The 18851-nt window shown below is 43.1% G+C and overlaps 1 protein-coding gene and 1 pseudogene across 1 annotated transcript in view; one reads left to right on the plus strand and one right to left on the minus strand.

Annotated features, from left to right (window-relative positions):
* Positions 1 to 18851, plus strand: part of RTN1 (reticulon 1) — a 257808-nt gene that overhangs the window by 135944 nt on the left and 103013 nt on the right. The window contains exon 3 of the mRNA XM_040226343.1: positions 5928 to 6677. Coding sequence (XP_040082277.1) covers positions 5928 to 6677 — 750 coding nt within the window. The remainder of the gene's footprint in view (positions 1 to 5927; positions 6678 to 18851) is intronic.
* On the minus strand, positions 12759 to 13510 carry LOC120852879 (annotated as a pseudogene).

An 18851-nucleotide genomic window follows, 5' to 3' on the forward strand; every position in this document is an offset into this window, starting at 1 on the left:
AGAGACCTGAATGGGGTGAGGGAACAAGCCATGTAGACACAGGAAGAGGTGCCAGGCTGAGCTGACAGCCAGTGCAGAGGCCCAGAGAATGTTCTGAGTGTTCTAGGAGCAGCTGGAAAGTCACCGTGGCTGCAGTGGGGAGAAGGAAGGGAAGAGTGGCAGGATCAGATTTGTGTTTCTAAAAGATCCTTCTGGATGACAAGTGGAGAATGAGCTGGGAACAAAGGGGAGGGCTGAATGTCACCACTGCTCATGGTTGGACACTGGCATCTGTGACTTGATAGACTGGCCCATATTCACCTTCCTTTTTTTTCCTTCTAAATTAAAGCATCATAATTAGTAGCAGCAGCAAACATAATCTTCCCATGCTGGATGGTTCTAACCTTCACAGTTTCTATATTCTATTTAATCATCAATGACTCTCTAGCTTTGCTGTGTCAGCCTTGTGCTGTGCTAAGTTGTGTCCGGCCCATATTTCCTTTTTTCCTTCTGAATTAAAGCATCATAGGTGGCTCAGATGGTAAAGTGTCTTGCTTACAATGCAGGAGACCTGGGTTTGATCCCTGGGTTGGGAAGATCCTCTGGAGAAGGAAATGGCAACCCACTCCAGTACTCTTGCCTGGAAAATCCCATGGACAGAGGAGCATGGTGGGCTACAGTCCACGGGGTCACAAAGAGTCAGACATGACTGAGCGACTTCACTTTAAATTAGCAGCAGCAGCAAACATACCTTCCCATGCTAGGTGGTTCTAACCTTCAGTTTCTATATTCTGTTTAATTATCAATGACTCTCTAGCTTTGCTATGTCAGTCTTGTGCTGTGCTAAGTTGTTTGACTCTTTACAATCCAATGGGCTGTAGCCCGCCAGGCTCCTCCGTCCATAGGATTCTCCAGGCAAGAATACTGGAGTGGGTTGCCATGGCCTCCTCTAGGGAATTTCCCTGATCCAAGGATTGAACCCACATCTCTTAAATCTCTGTGTGTAGCAGGCAGTTCTTTACTACTAGTGCCACCTGGGAAGCCCAGTGTCAGTCTTGACATAAACCCATAAGTTTTTATTTAACAAGGGTAGGAAAACCTCTGTTTTGTTCTAAAAATTCCCCTGATTTCTCCTAGCACTTTGTTAAACTTTTAGTTCACTTTTAGAATGGATGGTAATGTCTACAATATCTACTGAGTCCCATTTCACTCATAAGAAAGATGATTTTTTTTGAAAGTAGTACTTTTACTTGCCCAACATGAAACTAACCAGACCTTTTCTTCCCACACTCCACTGGTACCATCCTTGTGTGTTAGTCGCTCAGTTGTGTCCAAATCATTGCGACCCCATGGGCGGTAGCCCTGCCAGGCTCATCTGTTCATGGAATTCTCCAGGTAAGAATCCTGGACTGGGTAGCCATTCCCCTCTCCAGGGAATCTTCCTGACCCAGGGATCAACCCCGGGTCTCCTGCATTGCAGGCAAATTCTTTACTGTCTGAGCCACTAGGGAAGCCCCTACCATTGTTACCTTCGAGTAAATAAACCAACATCCTCAAGCCTTATTTTCTGAATGCTCTAACATAGTGGTTTTCAGCTGGAGATAGGGTTGCCAGATAAAAACATCAATATTTCCTAGGACATACTTATGCTAAAAAAAAGTTCATTGTTTATCAAACAGTCGTAGTTAACTAAGTATCCTGTATCTTTACTTGCTAAATCTGTCAACCCTAACTGGATGTGATCTTTAGAATCACCTTTGGAGTTACAAAACGCTGATGCCTGGGCCCCATCAAGACTTAACTTCTACTAAGTCAAAGTTTCTGAGGGCAGTTTTGAGCCACACACCACTCAAAATCAGTGAGGAGAAGGAAGGGAAGAGCGGCAGGATCAGATTTATGTTTACACAACTTAGAAACAGTTTCACTACTGTTCTGGGACTTCCCCAGCCATCAGTAGTTAAAAATCTGCCTTCCAATTCAGGGAACGTGTGTTCAATCCCTAGTCTGGGAACTAAGATCCCACATGCCGTGAGGCCACTAAGCCCATACACTGTACTACTGAGCCTGGATGCTGCAACTAAGACCCGATACAGTCAAATAAATAAATTAATTAAAAAAGCATAAACAAAGCAAGACCAAAGGACCAAAAGTCACCCTTACCAAAAAAAGAACCATTGTTTTAACGATTTGAGCTAATTCTTACATGAGCTCTGTTTGTTGAGTACATCCTGTGTGCCAGGCACTGCACTGGTACTGGGGACATGATATGGGTTGTTTCACTTTTTTGACTGTTACAGATAATGCTGTTATCAACACAGTGTGTAAGTTTTTGTGTGGACATAGGTTTTCAATTCTCTACTTATGAGTGGAATTTCTGATTTAAATGGAAACTCTAAATAGTTGAGGAACTGCCAGACTAGTTTCCAAAGCAACTGTATCATTTTACATTCACACCAGCAGTGGCTGAGTGTTCCAGTTTCTCCAGATCCTTTTCAACACTTAACTATTCTCTGACTTTTTGATTCTAGGAATCCTAGTGGGTACGAAGTAGTATCTCATTGGTTCAGATTTTACTTCTCTGGTGAATTATGATGTTGAGCATATTTCCATATGCTTTTCTATCATGTGTAAATACTCCTTGGAGAAATGTCTATTCAAATTATTTGCCTATTTTTAACTGAGTTGTCTTTTTATAATTGAATTGTAATAATTTTTAATAGATTCTAGATATAAGTCCCTTATAAGGTATATGATTTGTAACCCATTCTATGGATTGTCTTTCCACTTTCTTGATGTTTTCCTCTAAAGCACAAAAATGTCTAATATTGATGAATTCCAATTTGTATATTTTTATTTTGTTGCTTATGTTTTTGATGTCATATCTAAGAATCCACTATCGAAGATCATGAAGATTCACTTCTATGTTTTATTCTAAAGTTTCTGATTTTAGTTCTTACATTTAGATTGAATTCATGTAGAGTTAATTTTTAATATGACCTGAGGTAGGGGTTCAGCTTCATTCTTTTGCATGTGGTTATCTAGCTCATTTATCCTCTTCTCATTTTCTGAAATATAATTTGTCCTATCTTAGACCCCCACCCACTTTTTGAACAGATGTGGCCTGATATAGTGAGAAATGCATGAAACATAAAGACAAGTTCAAATTTAAGCCAAGTCATTTCTAACCATGTGGCTATATCATTTAGGGCCCTGCAGGAAACAGAAGTGACACACTCAAAAGTTGTAACTGAAGAGGGTTAAAAGAAATGGCTATTTACAAATGTAAAGACATTTAAAGACAGTTAAAAAAAAAAAATGGTAAAGCACCCAAGGACTGGCAACATTAAGGATCTGTTAGTACCCTGGACCCAAAGCAGGAAGGGGAAGGAACAGCATTCCCAAAGCCTGAAGCTTCAGAAACAGCAAGAGGTATAAATACCCATCTGCCTCTTTCGACCTCTTCTGTGATTGCTATTGGTTGAAAACAACCAGAAATCAGAGAGGAAGGAATTCCAGGTAATACTTTCTATGTAGGTCAGCCTCTCAGAACAGAGAACAGGGCAGAGAAAGATGGGAATAAGTCCAAGGAGGCAAAGATAGAAAAACCAGTACAGTGATCTTGGACAAGTCACTTTACATATTGCCACTAGACTCTAAGCCCCATGTATGAAGTGCCTGTAACCCAGAAAATGCTCAACAAGCGGAGCTGTGATGCTGCTGCTAGTGATAGTGCTCTGGAGGTACAGGCTGTTCCTTCATTCACACTGGCCTCTACTTCCTATCTTCCTCCTCCTCCTTCCACCCTATCATTGCAAATTAGTGTAACTTTTACACTTTTATGCTGTTTGAAATCACATGTGTACAACTTACTAAGGAACTAACTTCTATAAAAATAGAGTTAAGGATCATGCAGTAAATCTTTTTACATTTACATATAAACTGTGCTTGAGATAATGAGGTTCTTGTTTTAAGTTACTGAAAAAACAACAACATAAATCATATCACTTCTCTACTCAAAATCCTCCAATGGCTTCTCATTTCACTCAGAATAAAAGCCTGATGAGATCCTACATGATGACCCCACTTCCCTGAATGCATTTTACCTCTTTTCCTATTTACCTATTTTCCTACCCCCTTAGTCACTTTGCCCCAGACATGACTGCCTCCTTTTGATACCTAGATCATTGCAGCTCCCATCTCCAGACCTTTGTACTGTCTGTTCCCTCTGCTTGGCATGCTTTTCCTCTGGATATCTTCACGAATCACTTGCTCACCTTCTCAAGTATTGAATATAGATAACCTTCTCAATGAAACCTATCTTGACTACCCTATTTAAAATGACAAACTCATCCCCATCCTGTCACAGTCCTCCTGATCCCTTTACTGTACTTTTTTTCCACAGCACTTACCATCTTCTAACACACTATGTACTTTTTTACTACATGCATTATTTGTGTATTGTATTCTTCTCCCACTAGAATATAAGCAGAGATTTTGATTCCTGTTTCATTCACTAATACATCTTAAGTGCCTATAAGGGAGCCTAACACATAGAAGGCTGTCGATGAATAATAGATGAATGAATGATACATGGATAAAGGATAAAATCATTTTAGGTTTTAGAGAATCAGACAAATCTAAACTCTTTTATCCATTGGGGTTCACCCATAGTCCTAAAGTGACAAATTACTTAGCCATTGATAGTCTAGCCTTTACCCTCCCAGTAACCTCAAAGCTTTGGAGAAATGACAAGTAGTTCTTGCTTATAAAAGGGCCAGAAATCACTGTCTAGGATATTCTGACATAAGGCCCTGTTGTATTGGCAAGGGGAAAACCAAGCTCTTGAAAACTGTTGTCATGGCCTTCCCAAGTAATTTCAGCTAAGAGAGAAATATCAGTAAGATTGCCCATGAGGTTTGGGAGCCATCTGAATATACATCAGACAGAAGGCAGGCACTTACCCAGAGGATGTGCCTATTGGGTTTTGTTCTCAAGAGGAGGTGAAGAGATGAAAAAAGAAGGACAGTGGACTCTACCATTAGAAGCCCTGCGGGATTGGGCAGTATGGTAGTCTGCACAGCCTGCTTCGTGGAACTGGCAAAAAATTATTCCTTATATTGCTTTACTTTGTTACACTTTTCACTAAAACAGAATAAATGTATCGATTCTTATGGAAATGTGAAGGTTGGAAAGCATGTCGTACATAGGGATCCAAATTAGCTTTCTTTGTCTTACTGAAGTAGGGAACATGAACAGGAGTTCATGGACAAGGAGTTGTTACAGATTTGTTGACACTGGTGGGCCAAATTAGAGAGTTATATATATCAGATTGGGGCATCCCAGGACGCCCTACCAACTGCAGGAGACATAAGAGATGTGGGCTTGATCCCTGGGTCGGGAAGATCCCCGAAGGAGGGCCTGGCAACCCAGGGCAGTATTCTTGCCTGGAGAATCTCATGGACAGAGGAGCCTGGCAGGTAGGTGACAGTCTATAGGGTCGCAAAGACTGGACACGACTGAAGCGACTTAGCACACAAGCATACATTGGATTATCTGGTGAAATCTGTGATACTGGAAAACTTCCCTGAGAGGCGGATTAGAAATTAAAACCATGACTTCCAGAATCTGTCCCATATTGAAACAGAAAAATCAGCCAGGTGCTACTGCTAAGAAATTGCTGTGTTATTTTAAAAAAATAGCTAAATTAAGATATAGGTATATGAAACACTGATTAATTGGGCCATAACAGTAATTAGCCTTTTAGTTCAGGTGGCCTTTCCATCATAGCCCTGGAAACAGACTATTTTGGGGGCTAATAAGATATGTGTTTTTTAAGCAAGGAGAAAATGTCTCCCCTAATGGAGTTTTGTTTTATTTCTTCTCTCCCTGTCCATCTGTCTGTCCTTGTGTGTGCTTCTTTGGTGCTTCTTCGCTCTGTGGGATGACAGAACCATCTGCCGCAGAATCCCAGGGGAAATGCGGCATCTCCGAGGATGAGCTGATCACTGCCATTAAGGAAGCAAAGGGGTTATCCTACGAGACAACGGAGAGCCCACGGCCAGCGGGCCAGAGAGCCGAGAGGCCCGAGGCCAAGGCCAGGTCTGGGCTGCCCACCATCCCCAGTCCCCTGGACCACGAGGCCAGCAGCGCGGAGTCAGGGGACTCGGAGATCGAGCTGGTGTCCGAGGACCCGCTGGCCGCTGAGGATGCGCTGCCCTCGGGTTATGTGACCTTTGGTCACGTGGGCGGCCCGCCACCGTCGCCGGCCTCGCCGTCGATCCAGTACAGCCTCCTGAGGGAGGAGCGTGAGGCCGAGCTGGACAGCGAGCTCATCATCGAGTCGTGCGACGCCTCCTCCGCCTCAGAGGAGAGCCCCAAACGGGAACAGGACTCGCCGCCGATGAAGCCAGGTGTCCTAGACGCCATCCGGGAGGAGCCGCGCGCCCGGGCCGAGGAGCGCACCCCCAGCCGGCGGGGCCTGGCGGAGCAGGAGCCCTTCCTCCCTTTCCCCTCCGCTGCCCCGCGAGCCGGCCCGGAGCTGCCCTCCGGAGACCCTGCCCCCGCCCCCGAGGGGCCCACCGCGCCACAGACACCCGTGGAAGCAGCGAGTTCCGACCAAAGCTCCCAGGCCACGAAGGCCCCCGGGCTTCGGGGCCCTGGCGTCATGCCCCCTCTGCTGTTTATCAATAAGCAAAAAGGTAAAGTGACAGCGTTCTTGATTCAAGTAGGTTGTCTGCTTACAGTTCTCCCCCTGGGGGCACCGAGATACTCAACAGAGGGGCGGTGGTCTGGCTCAGCCCGGTAGTCAGGTCCTGATTGGTCGAACAGTTGGCCAAGAACAATTCCAAAGAGGGTGGGGAGAAGAGAGGATTCCGAGTCTTAGCTGGGACTTCCACGGCAAAACCGTGTGCTGTGAGCTACGCCTGGCTGGCTGAACCCTAGCATCTCCAATCATAAACAGTTTTGTGGACACTCCAAGATCTCCTGAATGAGTGAATGTGTCCCCCCTTTCCTTCCAGAACTGGATTTCCTCACTTGGGATGGGATGGGCTTTGTTATCTTCTAAGGCTCCCTCAGTGATGGAGTGGGCGTACAGTCCCTCTAGGTGCTGAAACCCACCATTAGCACTTCCATTTTGCCAACCAAACGTGCTTCTTAAATGGACCAAGAGGATCTCAGTGCCATTCTTTCTCTTACCAAAAACAAAGCAACCACCACAACAGAGTTTCTCTTGTCCCTCGGTGAGACCTAAGGTGACTAATTTTAAAGTCAGTTTTTACTTAGAATGATTTTAATCTGGCCATTATATTTTCCCTATGAGAGATCTTAAGTTGAATGAAGTCTTCAAATTCAGAAAAAATGGAAGTCATTACTTTGTCTTTTGGGCTTTCTTACCCCCAAGTCATCCTCCACACTGGGTTGCAGCTGTATTATGGAATTCAGGAAGGGAATTAAAGTCAGGTGAACAGTAATAAATTAGGCATTGCACAGTCTAGTTAATGGGGCTACATTGAAGGTATACAGTCTCTCTCCAGATCCTGGGGAGAACTTGAAAACAAACCCTAAAAGCACAGCTCTGTTCAAGGTCCCCTTTCCCCCGACTCCTCTGCTTTGTGTGTGTGTGTGGTTTTTTTTAGAAGTATTTTTCTTTTTAGGGATTCTGAGGGTAACACCCTCCTTCCTGTTTATATGCTAACTTCAATGTTAGTAGCAATTAAAGTGCCTCATATAAAAATAGAGGACAAAATCTTTCTCATTATAGATTGGAAGCTCACTTCTAAATTCTTTCAAATGAACACATTGCAAAGGGGGAAACGAGGAATGTAATGAAAAGATAACCCTGCTGTATGGTTACTGGTGGCCTAGACACGTGGCATCATGTGGGGGCTGACATAATTGACTCCTGATATCCCAAATAACTCATCCCTGAGAGTTTAAAGTATATTTAGTGTGTGCAATAGGGAGGCTCTTCTGTGACAGACTTAGCAGTGGAAATGTGTATTTGTTGCATGAATATAAGAACTAATTTGGATTCTTTTGCCACCACTCTGACTGTTGTGGGACAGGGCCCTGCAGCTTTCAGGGAGCTTGAAGCAGGAGCGCTTGAGTCATTCAGAGTATGGGTTCATATCACTGCACTGTAACAGGCATGTATTTCCATTTTATCCCCTGATTAGCATCCCCATAGTGAAATGGTCACATGTGCATGGCACTGCTCGAATATATTTATCCTCAAAAGTAAGGAAATCGGAAGTCTAATAAAGAGAGAATGCTATTGTACAGGCCCATTCCCCTCATTAGTATATTTGAGAGAAAGTACCGCAGCAGGACTGACTGAGCGACCAAACTCCAATAAAGAGCTAAGATGATGGAAAAGTACCGCTGTGGATGCAAAGGCTTCAGAGCGTATTTTACGGCTGATTCTGGTACCATTCTAATCTCTGTGCAAGTTGCCCCATATGGCTTGGACCCTCTGCTGCCACGTTAGACATTAGAAAGGAGAAAGTGGCAGTCTTTTCAAACGATTAAGGCATACCACGGTGAATAGCCTCTGCTCTCCTCCGCACTGAGGGATCCTTTGAAATCCAGTCTCCCACTGAAACTCGGTGCTCTCAGCCTCATTATCTATGAAGAGAGTCTGAAAGGTTGTTCTGAGGCAGCTGAGCGCTGGCGGTGCTGCGCAGATGACTCGGTGCTGCCAGCAGGTTATTGGAGCCCTGGGCTGCTTCTGGTCTCGCCTGCTCCGCCTCAGCGGGTGGGAGGAGCAGCCTCCCCCAGGCTGTTCTTAATCACTGTCTGTGGACAGGAGGGTTGCGCTCAAGTCAAGTGCGACTCCCCACAGCAGTGGGGTCAGGTCAGCTTCTGTGGTTTCCTCAAGCCTCTGGCAGTGTAAATGCATTCAGTTTCATATATTCACAAGTACTCTCTTCTCCCTGGCTTTGAAGTTATCCTGCTAATACTGGTGCGGGGCTAAGTTTTGCGAAGGTCCAGAAACATTTAGAATGAGGTTTGGCAAATATCTGACGACATCAGAGCACATACTGTCAAGGAACATTGGGCTTTATTTACTGGCGTGTGCTTGTCCTGACAAGGTCTGTTTAAGCTTTCGGAAACGTCCACTGCTGTTGCACTGAAGACCAGGTGTGCTTCATCATATTCCAGTTTCCCTTCTCTGTGTACCCCCTGAGCTCCTGCTCCCCTGTTATTTTGCTTCCCCACACCCTCAAGGATGGCCTCTCAAGAACATGACAGGGTAGATAAATTTTCACTGTTGCAAGGTTGACCCTTTTAGGAATGTCTTAGTTGAAAACAAATGAAAAATTCTCAATAAAACCCTAATACCCAATGTGACTCATCAGAGTGGGAGTGCAGTATATTTCCACCTATTTGATTGCAGAATCTTTTATTAGAGTGCGGTGTAGGGTTCATTGTCTACGGAGCATTCTTTGAGAAGTAGTGGTCTCTGGCTACTCACCTCCATTCCCAGCATTCTGATTACTTTTCCTTGCAGTTCAAAAGCATAGTGTTAGACCAGCCACCAGGACGTCACTTGGGAGCCTGTTAGAAATGTTAAGCTCCTTCCCAGACCTACATACTGATTAGAATCTGCATTTTACCAAGATGTCCAAGTGATTCCTATTCATGCTAAGGCTTGAGAAGCAATGCTTTAGACCATGGAACTCAGTATTAACATTCTGACCTGAAACTGTTCTGAAGAAAGTTACCAACAACAACCAAAAGAGCTCTTTTCAGTCTCATCTTTCTTGTTTTCCTGGGTACTTTAATGTTGTACTGCTGAACAGTCCTTAAAACGTTAGTGAGAAAATAATATATGTTCAAAATAAATACATGTAACATAAGAAATGGTGCAAAATAAAAAGTTTAAGTTCTCCTGATTCAACCTTACATTTCTAAGTCTTCGAGATAATTGCAGGCTTCTGTTTTCGTTGTTCTTAATTGATTTCAGAAATTTTCTATGTGTATTTTGATATACACAGGTTTTTATTGAACAAGTGATATCATATTGGACAGACTATTTTAACTTACTTCTTTTAGCAGTAAAATCAGGGACACCACCAGCTCACATGGAGACTGTTCTCATCTCAAAACTGTCCTCCTTTATCTCCCTGATGTTTCTCCTTCTTGGTTATCCCCTCAGTCTCTGACCTTTCCCCCAATCTCTTTTGCTACCTTCCTTCCAATTCCTTTGTTTGACCTGAGTCCTTTCCCTGTCTTCCTTCTTCCCTCATTTTCTTGCTCTCATCCACACAGATTTTCAGCCACTGCCTCACGCGTAGCACCTCCCAGGCTTTGGAGAAGTCTTTCATTATGGGCTCCGAGTCCATTTCCTCACTCTTTAGTGAACGTCCTATAGACTGCCCCCCTCCACCTCCCATTTAGTACATTGATGTCCTTTGTCAAAATCTGCTCCTTTCCTTCTTCTACTCCCTTCCTGAGTGAATGAAGGGATATCATTCAGGCTTCACTCCGGTATGGATATTCAGATCAGGTCTGGATCTGAGTAAAGGCTAAGTAAAGACTCAGTGGCCTGAGACCAAGTTAGAAGTAGAACCTGATTGTAAAACTTCAGTGGAGTGTTGCAGTAGAATTTGGCTATACAACTATCTACATTATCCAGGATGTTCTTAATATTTGAAAAGTTATCAAAAACAAAGTGCAAAATGTAAAAAAATAACTATTTGAAACTTTCAATAGGGCATCCAGTGATCCCAGTTTGAGAAATACTGGTTTAAGCCAGTGGTTCCCAAAGCATCCCAAAGCCTCAGCACGGGGTACCTCATAGTCTCCTGGAGTGCTGACTAAAAATGCAGATTCCTTTTCGGCCCCTGCCCTAGAACTGCAACATCAGGATGAGCATAAACTTGCACTTTTAATAAGCATGCTAAAGAGAATTTTGTCTGTAAGCAGATGAGCTAAGCATCCCAACCTGTAGTGAAAAACACCTTGGTGAGTGTGCCCTGGGCATATGGTGTTTTTTAATGAGAGAGAGTGAGGGGCACTCGGCTGTTTCCATCCCTTCCTGTGCCCTGGGAGGCAGGCCTCTGCACCTTCTCTCTGCAGGCACCAGCTGCAGCAGCTGGAGCTTGCAGGGCTTAGCCCTCTGTAGCAGGGAAAAGCTTATCTCCTTAGGGGAGTGATTTGCAAGAAGACTCCCAGATGGAGGTCTTCTCAAAAAGACCTAGCATTTATGATGCTTATTATTACTTTTCATTATTATTAATATACTAGATATTGCTTCTGTCCTAAAATATTTTGGAGAGAACCAGAATAAGTGTGACCCATTTACTTTTCTTCCTGTAATTATTTTTTTTTTAAAGTTAGTATACTTTAGTCCCATATTTATTTGCTTCCATGAAACTGAGTTAGTAAAATATGCCATAAAGATTCTTGGACAGGATCTTTCTTTCACAATGCAGGTTTCATAATTGGCCCAAAGACTTATGTCCCTAATATTACAGCCGCTTCCCCCATGCCAGCTTTCAACAAGATGGACCAGAAACTGCTGGATAAAGTCTGGCTTCTGTGAGGATGTATGCAGTGTAAATATTTAGATGGAGACATTGAACCTTCCATTTTAGGAAGGTCTATTCAAAGCTATTAAGTTACTTTTATGAGATGCTGCCCAGTGATAGAAGGTATTCTCCTGGTTTAGCAGCACAGAATGAGGCTGCCAATAGGCAGTTCACGTTATTGTTTTTTCCTTCTGAAACAGTCACAAGGTTAGCATTGTCCCAGATTGCATATTGATTTGCTTTTTAAATAGTGGCTTCAGGACCCTGGGAAGGTTTCCTTCTCAATCTTGAAGAGATTTGCTCCAAATCTTGGTGACCCAGCACTTAAACTATTTCTAGGGACAAGATATTTTTGACACTTCACCTACAGGATGTATATATAGATCCAAAATTGTTGTTGTAATATTTTGATGCCAAGTCCTTCGGGCACAATGAACCCAACTCCCTAGTAAATTTTGCCTGGGTACAGAGTGGGGCATCATTTCAGTTCAGTCATTCAGTCATGTCCAGCTCTTTGCGACCCCATGGACTGCAGCACACCAGGCCTCCCTGTCCATCATGAACTCCCGGAGTTTACACAGACCCATGTTCATTGAGTTGGTGATGCCATCCAACCATCTCATCCTCTGTCATCCCCTTCTCCTCCTGCCTTCCGTCTTTCCCAGCATCAGGGTCTTTTCAAATGAGTCAATTCTTTGCATCAGGTGGCCAAAGTATTGGAGCTTCAGCTTCAGCATCAGTCCTTCCAGTGAAGATTCAGGACTGATTTCCAACCAGGATGGACTGCTTGGATCTCATTGCAGTCCAAGGGACTCTCAAGAGTTTCCTCTAAAACCAGAGTTCAAATGCATCAGTTCTTCGATGCTCAGCTTTCTTTATAGTCCAACTCACATCCATACATGACTACTAGAAAAACCACAACTTTGACTATACGGACCTTTGTTGGCAAAATAATGTCTCGCTTTTTTTTTTAGATATTTGAAATACAACTTTATTCTGATTCTAAACGAAAAGGAATGGGAATGACAGTAACAAACAAGACCCCACCTCTCAATATTGTCATGTGACTGTAGCAGTCTTATATTTGAAACTCAAGGAGGAAACAACTGTGTTCCAAACCACCTAAATATGCAGGTCCAAAATATGAAAGTAATTTTTTTTAACTGCCACATTCACTCCAAACCCCATCCATCTCCTTCAGCACCCAAAGATTAAGCACATGCCCTGCTTAGCTGTATAATAAAGTGGCAAACACGCTGTACCACTGACATCACAGGACAGTTGCCTATAAAACTAGACTTCTGCCGCTGGGCCCCAGCTTCACTTTCTCACAGGTCATCATCTTTATCTGGGAGAGCAGTTGTCTGAGCAACCTCTCAATCGTGCTCATACTGTGCTGCCAAGTCTGGGTCCATGACCACCTCTGGCGGGGCAAGAGCAGGCATGGTGACAAACTCCAAGTTAGAGTCTCCAATCCATTTTCTAGCAAGCCAGAGGAAGGGCTTTTCAGAGCTGCAGTTACTTTTGGCAGAAATGTCATAGTTCTGAAGATTCTTTCGGTGGAAGACAATTGACTTTGCCTTAACCTTTCTGTCCTTAATATCCACTTTGTTGCCACACAACACAATTGGGATGTTCTCACACACTCATACCAATTCCCTATGCTGGTTAGGCACATTCTTGTAAGTAACTCTCAGTGTTACATCAAACATAATAATAACACACTGAGTTTGTATATAATAGCCATCTCTCAGTCCACCAAATTTCTCCTGACCAGCTGTATCCCATACATTGAACTTAATAGGTCCTCTGTTGGTATGGAACACAAGAGGATGGACCTCAACACCCAAAGTAACTACATACTTCTCAAATTCACCAGTCAGATGATGCTTCATCAGTCAGATTATTTTTCCATTACCACCATCACCAACCAATAAAAGTTTGAACTGAACTTGGGGTTCTCCTTGGGCAGCCATCAACATGTTACTTCCAGAAGCATCTCTGCACCCGTCTGACTGAGCTGTCTCTGCTTTTTAATATGCTGTCGAGGTTGGTCTTAACTTTTCTTCCAAAGAGCAAGTGTCTTTAATTTCACGGCTGCAATCACCATCTGCAGTGATTTTGGAGCCCCCCAAAATAAAGTCTGTCACTGAGTGGGGCATAGATAAGCCCTTAAGATGCATCCAAGTCCAGCTTGCCTGTAGAGATAAGAGTTCACAGATGGCATATGTTCTGGTGCCTCTGAGAAATAATGACCCTATTTAGATGGTGATCCTGATTCTCTATCTAGTCCCTTTATCTTTCACATAAATCATCTTTGCTTACCGATGCAGTCATGGAGATTGGAGACTAAAATCCATGTACCTCTAATTCTCAGCATCAAGACTCCAGAGGATTCTCTACTCCTTTCAAATGCTAACTTCACTTTCCTCTAAATCTGGGTGGGGCACTCACAGTTACGGTCTCTGCTTCTGAATCCTGCCTTTGTAACCTCACAAAACATTGCTGTAATACAGATAACATAAATTTTACCCAAGGTTATGCCAGCGCCACCAGAGGAAGACCTTATCAATTCAGTTCTTTCTTCCTTCCTTTGCTTCAGTCAATATGGTGTACTGCCTGTCTGACCCAGGCAATATAGTGATGACCAAGGCAGATATGACTCCACCAATTGGCAGGGCTTCATTTGGGTGGGTGAGGGGTGACATTAAATAGAAATCAACAGAATGATGTGTTCTCGTGAGAGAGTACTTGGTGGTAGTGGAACTTGCATCAGAAGGTCAGAGTGGAGGAAACTAAGCAATCAACTATGGCAAGACATCATTTTGAAACATTCTGGACAATAGACAGTGCAAAAGCTACAGGCAAGAAAGTTCTGGGAGCATTCTAGAAACTGAAAAAAAAATGTCTCCATAGTTAGAGTTGTTTTGTTGTTGTCGCTGGTTTCCCTGGTGGGTCAGTGGTAAAGAATCTGCCTGCAGTGCGGCAATATAGGTTCAGTCCCTAGGTTGGGAAGGTCCGTGGAGAAGGAGATGGCAACCCACTCCGGTATTCTTGCCTGGGAAATCCAATGAACAAAGGAGCCTGGAGGATATAGCCCATGGGGTCTCAAAAGAGTTGGACTTGATTTAGTGACTAAACAACAGCAACAAGATTGGCAGTGCCATTTCATGCCCAGACCACAGTGCAGAGTTTGGTCTTTATCACAATATGACAGGGAGAGGGAGGTAGCAATGAAAATGAAGAGGAATGGCTGAATTTGAAGTTTATTTTGAAGATTGGCTTAATTGGACTTACTGATACAGTGGATTGGTATTTGGGGTGACTTTATTCCCACATCTCTCAAATTATATTTCAGTTTTTGTCACCATAATGATTATAAATAGATGCAAAAATATTTATAATAGGAAAAATACCCCAAACCTCAATGCAGTTTCTTTACTCACTGAAGCCAATTTTGTTATGTCTACTATGGGAAAATCATCCATTTGGGTAGTGCTGGCTCTGAAATATTCTCTCCCAGGTTGAGCTGTATATCAAGTATATTTTTATGGCCAAGCATTGGGGGGTATAATAGTTATTAACGTGTTTTGGTGACAGTGATGTTTGAGTGGCTGAGACCGGAGCTGGAATAAGGGTCAAATATGGTACCTATGGAAGTTAAATAGGACATAGAGTGAGGTAGGCAGGGATAGGGGACAGCAAGTTGGTTCTTTAAAAAGAGTTAGATATAATTTTGGCGAGGGCCAGGAACTCACAAAAGCTTCAGAAAGTCTAATGTGAAATTCTAAATATGGATCAAAATTATACTAATAAGCAAAGATGGTAGCCTGCCAGAGAGCAGAGGATAAAGTCAGAGAAAAGGTAGTTTAAGACAAACACTCAAACTGGGGTCTGAAGTGGGAACAAGTGTATCACTGGCCTTAGTTAACTTCAGCTCAAGCCTGCAATTGATTATTGTTATTTGTGATTACTCGGTGCTTCCTGAGTCAACCTTATCTCTTTAATGGTCCTTTTGGGTTTTAAATGACCTAGGGGTCCTCTTCTGCTAGGGAAAGCCTTGGTCCAGGACTCTTTCTCTCTTCTCGTGGAAACTGAGGGCATGTGGCAGGGAGAGTGTATTAGGGACTCAGTGGAGACATTTGTTTTTCTAGACAGTGTTTCTCAAAGTGCAGTTGGGGACCATTGACATCATAAACTGTTTGATAAAATACAGATTCCTAGGCTCACCTCCAGGATCTCCTAAGAATGGGCTGAGGAATCTGCTTCATTAAGTGGCTCCCCAGTAAATCCTAGGCACACTGGAATTTGAGAACTATTGTTCCAGGGACTGTGTTGAGGCTGATCTCTCAAAGCCCTCAGAGTTATCTTTGTCAGGTTTTTTTCTCTAAGTGTCCCATCTTTTTCAGGGCCTGGGCCAGAATCCTGCCAGGCAGGTTTTCTGATTGAGCTTGCTGCTGCTGCTGCTGCTGCTGCTAAGTCGCTTCAGTTGTGTCCGACTCTGTGCGACCCCATAGACGGCACCCCACCAGGTTCCTCCATCCCTGAGATTCTCCAGGCAAGAACACTGGAGTGGGTTGCCATTTCCTTCTCCAATGCATGAAAATGAAAAGTGAAAGTGAAGTCTCTCAGTCGTGTCCAACTCTTCGCAACCCCATGGACTGCAGCCTACCAGGCTCCTCTGCCCATGGGATTTTCCAGGCAAGAGTACTGGAGTAGGGTGCCATTGCCTTCTCTTGACTGAGCTTAGGTGTTTTTAAATGGTTTTTATGTAGGATTTAGAATGAAATTTGTACTGTTAACTCTGAGACTTCCACCTCCTTATAGGAGAAGCGGAGGGGGGATAGTGTGAGCACAACCTGGACTTACAGGCTTATTCTGGAGGTGCTACTGCTATCTCTCCACCCCACAGAGACTCCAGAACAAAGACCTGCAAAGGGTGGGCAGGGACACAGCTAGCTAACCATTCATGTTCCCAGTAGTTTGGGGCCTTCTGGTGATTTTGGAGGGAGAGCAATGAGCAGTCCTGAGAAGAGATCTTAGTTCCCTCCCCAGGAATTAAACCTGGGTGGCCTGGATGAAAACCAACAGTCCTAACCACTAGACCACCAGGGATCAGAGGCTGGAAGCAAAGTGGCCCTGGCTCTTGCCACTATTTGAAAGCAAGAATGTTTCAAGGAGGCAAACACTAAACGCGGGTACAACGTTTATTATTAGAGACACAGCACAGTGTATGAAAAAGCACTCGGGAAAACAGTTTATCCAATTCAGATGCAGGGCAGAGATACACACCCAGAGAGAAAGAGTACGGACACTGAGGAGCTCAGGAAGTCAGACACTAGGCAGAGACCCACACCTGGAGAGGAATGTGGATGTCCTGAGTGAGGAGAACCGCAGGACAGAGGAACGTAAATCACTTATACAGGAAAGCCCTTCCACGTCTTTGTTTCCCTTTGGCCCATTATCTTGTTTCTTCACACTGCTGGTCCATGGACCCTCCCCAAGATGCGTGTGCAACTTTTTGCTAAGATGGATCCCACCGCAGAGGCCTATGAGCGCATGTCCACGTTTATTATGGGGTGGGATCCCCTCCCTTTTCAACCCCCCAAGAAGCCTTCTGCACTTGTGCAGACAGGGAAGTCTTCCTTGACCTCAGGAGTGGGTACCTTTTCTCTTTGCTTTAGCAGAGTTCAGCTTTTATCACTAGCTTTGTCCTTGGAGGGTCTGGGTGAGAACAAAGCTTGAATTTTACTCCACTTGACAGATACCAGGTGTCCAGCCCAGAGGCCCACTGTCTCCTACCTCACTGGGCCAGAGGAGTCCTCCAAATGGCCTCTGTCCATAGCTTAGAAAATTCATGGGAGAGGGAGAAAGCCTGAGGCAGGTTGAACTGTATGCTTCCAGTGACAAATGAAGTAGCAAGCTTAATCTTCTTACACAAGATCAAAAATTTCACTATCACTGATAAATAATTCAGCTCAAACCTGCATACTCTGGTAAATAGAGCATTCTGATTTAACTCTTCCCTTCTGGCTGGTACCTCTTTTACAACTCAGCTGAACACTGAAATCTTGGGAGATTTCTCTAAAAGCAAAGCACTTACAAAAGCAGAATATGTGTTCCAAAGCTATCTTTTTTTATTTTTATTTTTTGCTTTCAAATTCACTTTTGTTTACCTCCCCCTAACATCTGTAGGAAATTCGATGCTATATCTAAAAACGCAGGAAAAAAAAACAAGTAAAGCAGAGAAGAGTGGCTTTCATATTGATTTTCCCCACTCACTGTTAATGTCTGTTGCCATCCAGTGGTTGTGATGAAAATATCCAACCTCTACTTTTTAATCTCATCTGAAGCCACTAGGATTTGAAATTATACATTTCAAATTTATAAAGTTTCTGGGTTAGGATGTAAGAAAATGTATCTTTCAGTGATTCTACAGTGTCCATGTGACTGCACCGTTTGTATAGGGATTGATCATTTAAATTGTCATCCATATTTTCCTTGAAATAAGCACAAGGACAGAGGTCCAGAAAAATTCCTAAAAGGGTAACCTGGTTTGTACCAGAATTAATTTTAAGTTAGCCATTTTGCCTGTGCCAAAAAATATAATATCATATAGGATTCATGAATCAAAGTTTCATATTAACTGGAGTTTTTTGATCAACACCCTCCTTTTATATTGAAGTCAGGATTTGAGGTACAATCAGTTGTTCTTGGTAATATTGCAGGGGTAAAAGAACCAAAATTTGAGATAAGGTCTCCTGACTCTGATCCAGTGCCCTTTTCCAACTAAATTGATTTCCAGGTAGTTGACTTGTTTGTAAGTAAACCTAAATGCTCCTCTATGTGAAGTGGCTTTATAATTTGGAGATTAAGATTTAATATCTTAAACATATAGTGCTATAAATAGTCTTATAATGGTGCATGAAGCACAGTTAGATCAAGTGGTAGTATGGTCAATGATGTGGAAATTCAGTCCAATCACCTGGAGAGGATTTAATTTTTTTTTTTTAATTTTTAAATTTTAGGTTAGCCAAGTGATGGTCAAATCACTTTACATAGAGTCACAGTTTTCTCAAATGTTAGACATAAATAAAATCATAAATAACTTGGTTCTAAATAATTTTGATATAAGTAGAATGGCCTCGTTGTTGATGTGTCCTTTTTATTTTCTCTCTCTTCCCTTTGTTGGGGTCCACATTTTAAAGCCCTATCTTATTCTGAAACCAGAATCTTAAAATTTTGAGATTTTATTTATCCCACAAATCTGTGCTCTACTTACAAAGCCAAAAGTCCTGGCTTTCATTTTGACTTCTAAACCCCTAGTTCCTGTGTAGA

This window comes from Oryx dammah, unplaced genomic scaffold (assembly GCF_014754425.2).
Source record: "Oryx dammah isolate SB20612 unplaced genomic scaffold, SCBI_Odam_1.1 HiC_scaffold_26, whole genome shotgun sequence".
Classification (NCBI taxonomy): Eukaryota; Metazoa; Chordata; class Mammalia; order Artiodactyla; family Bovidae; genus Oryx; species Oryx dammah.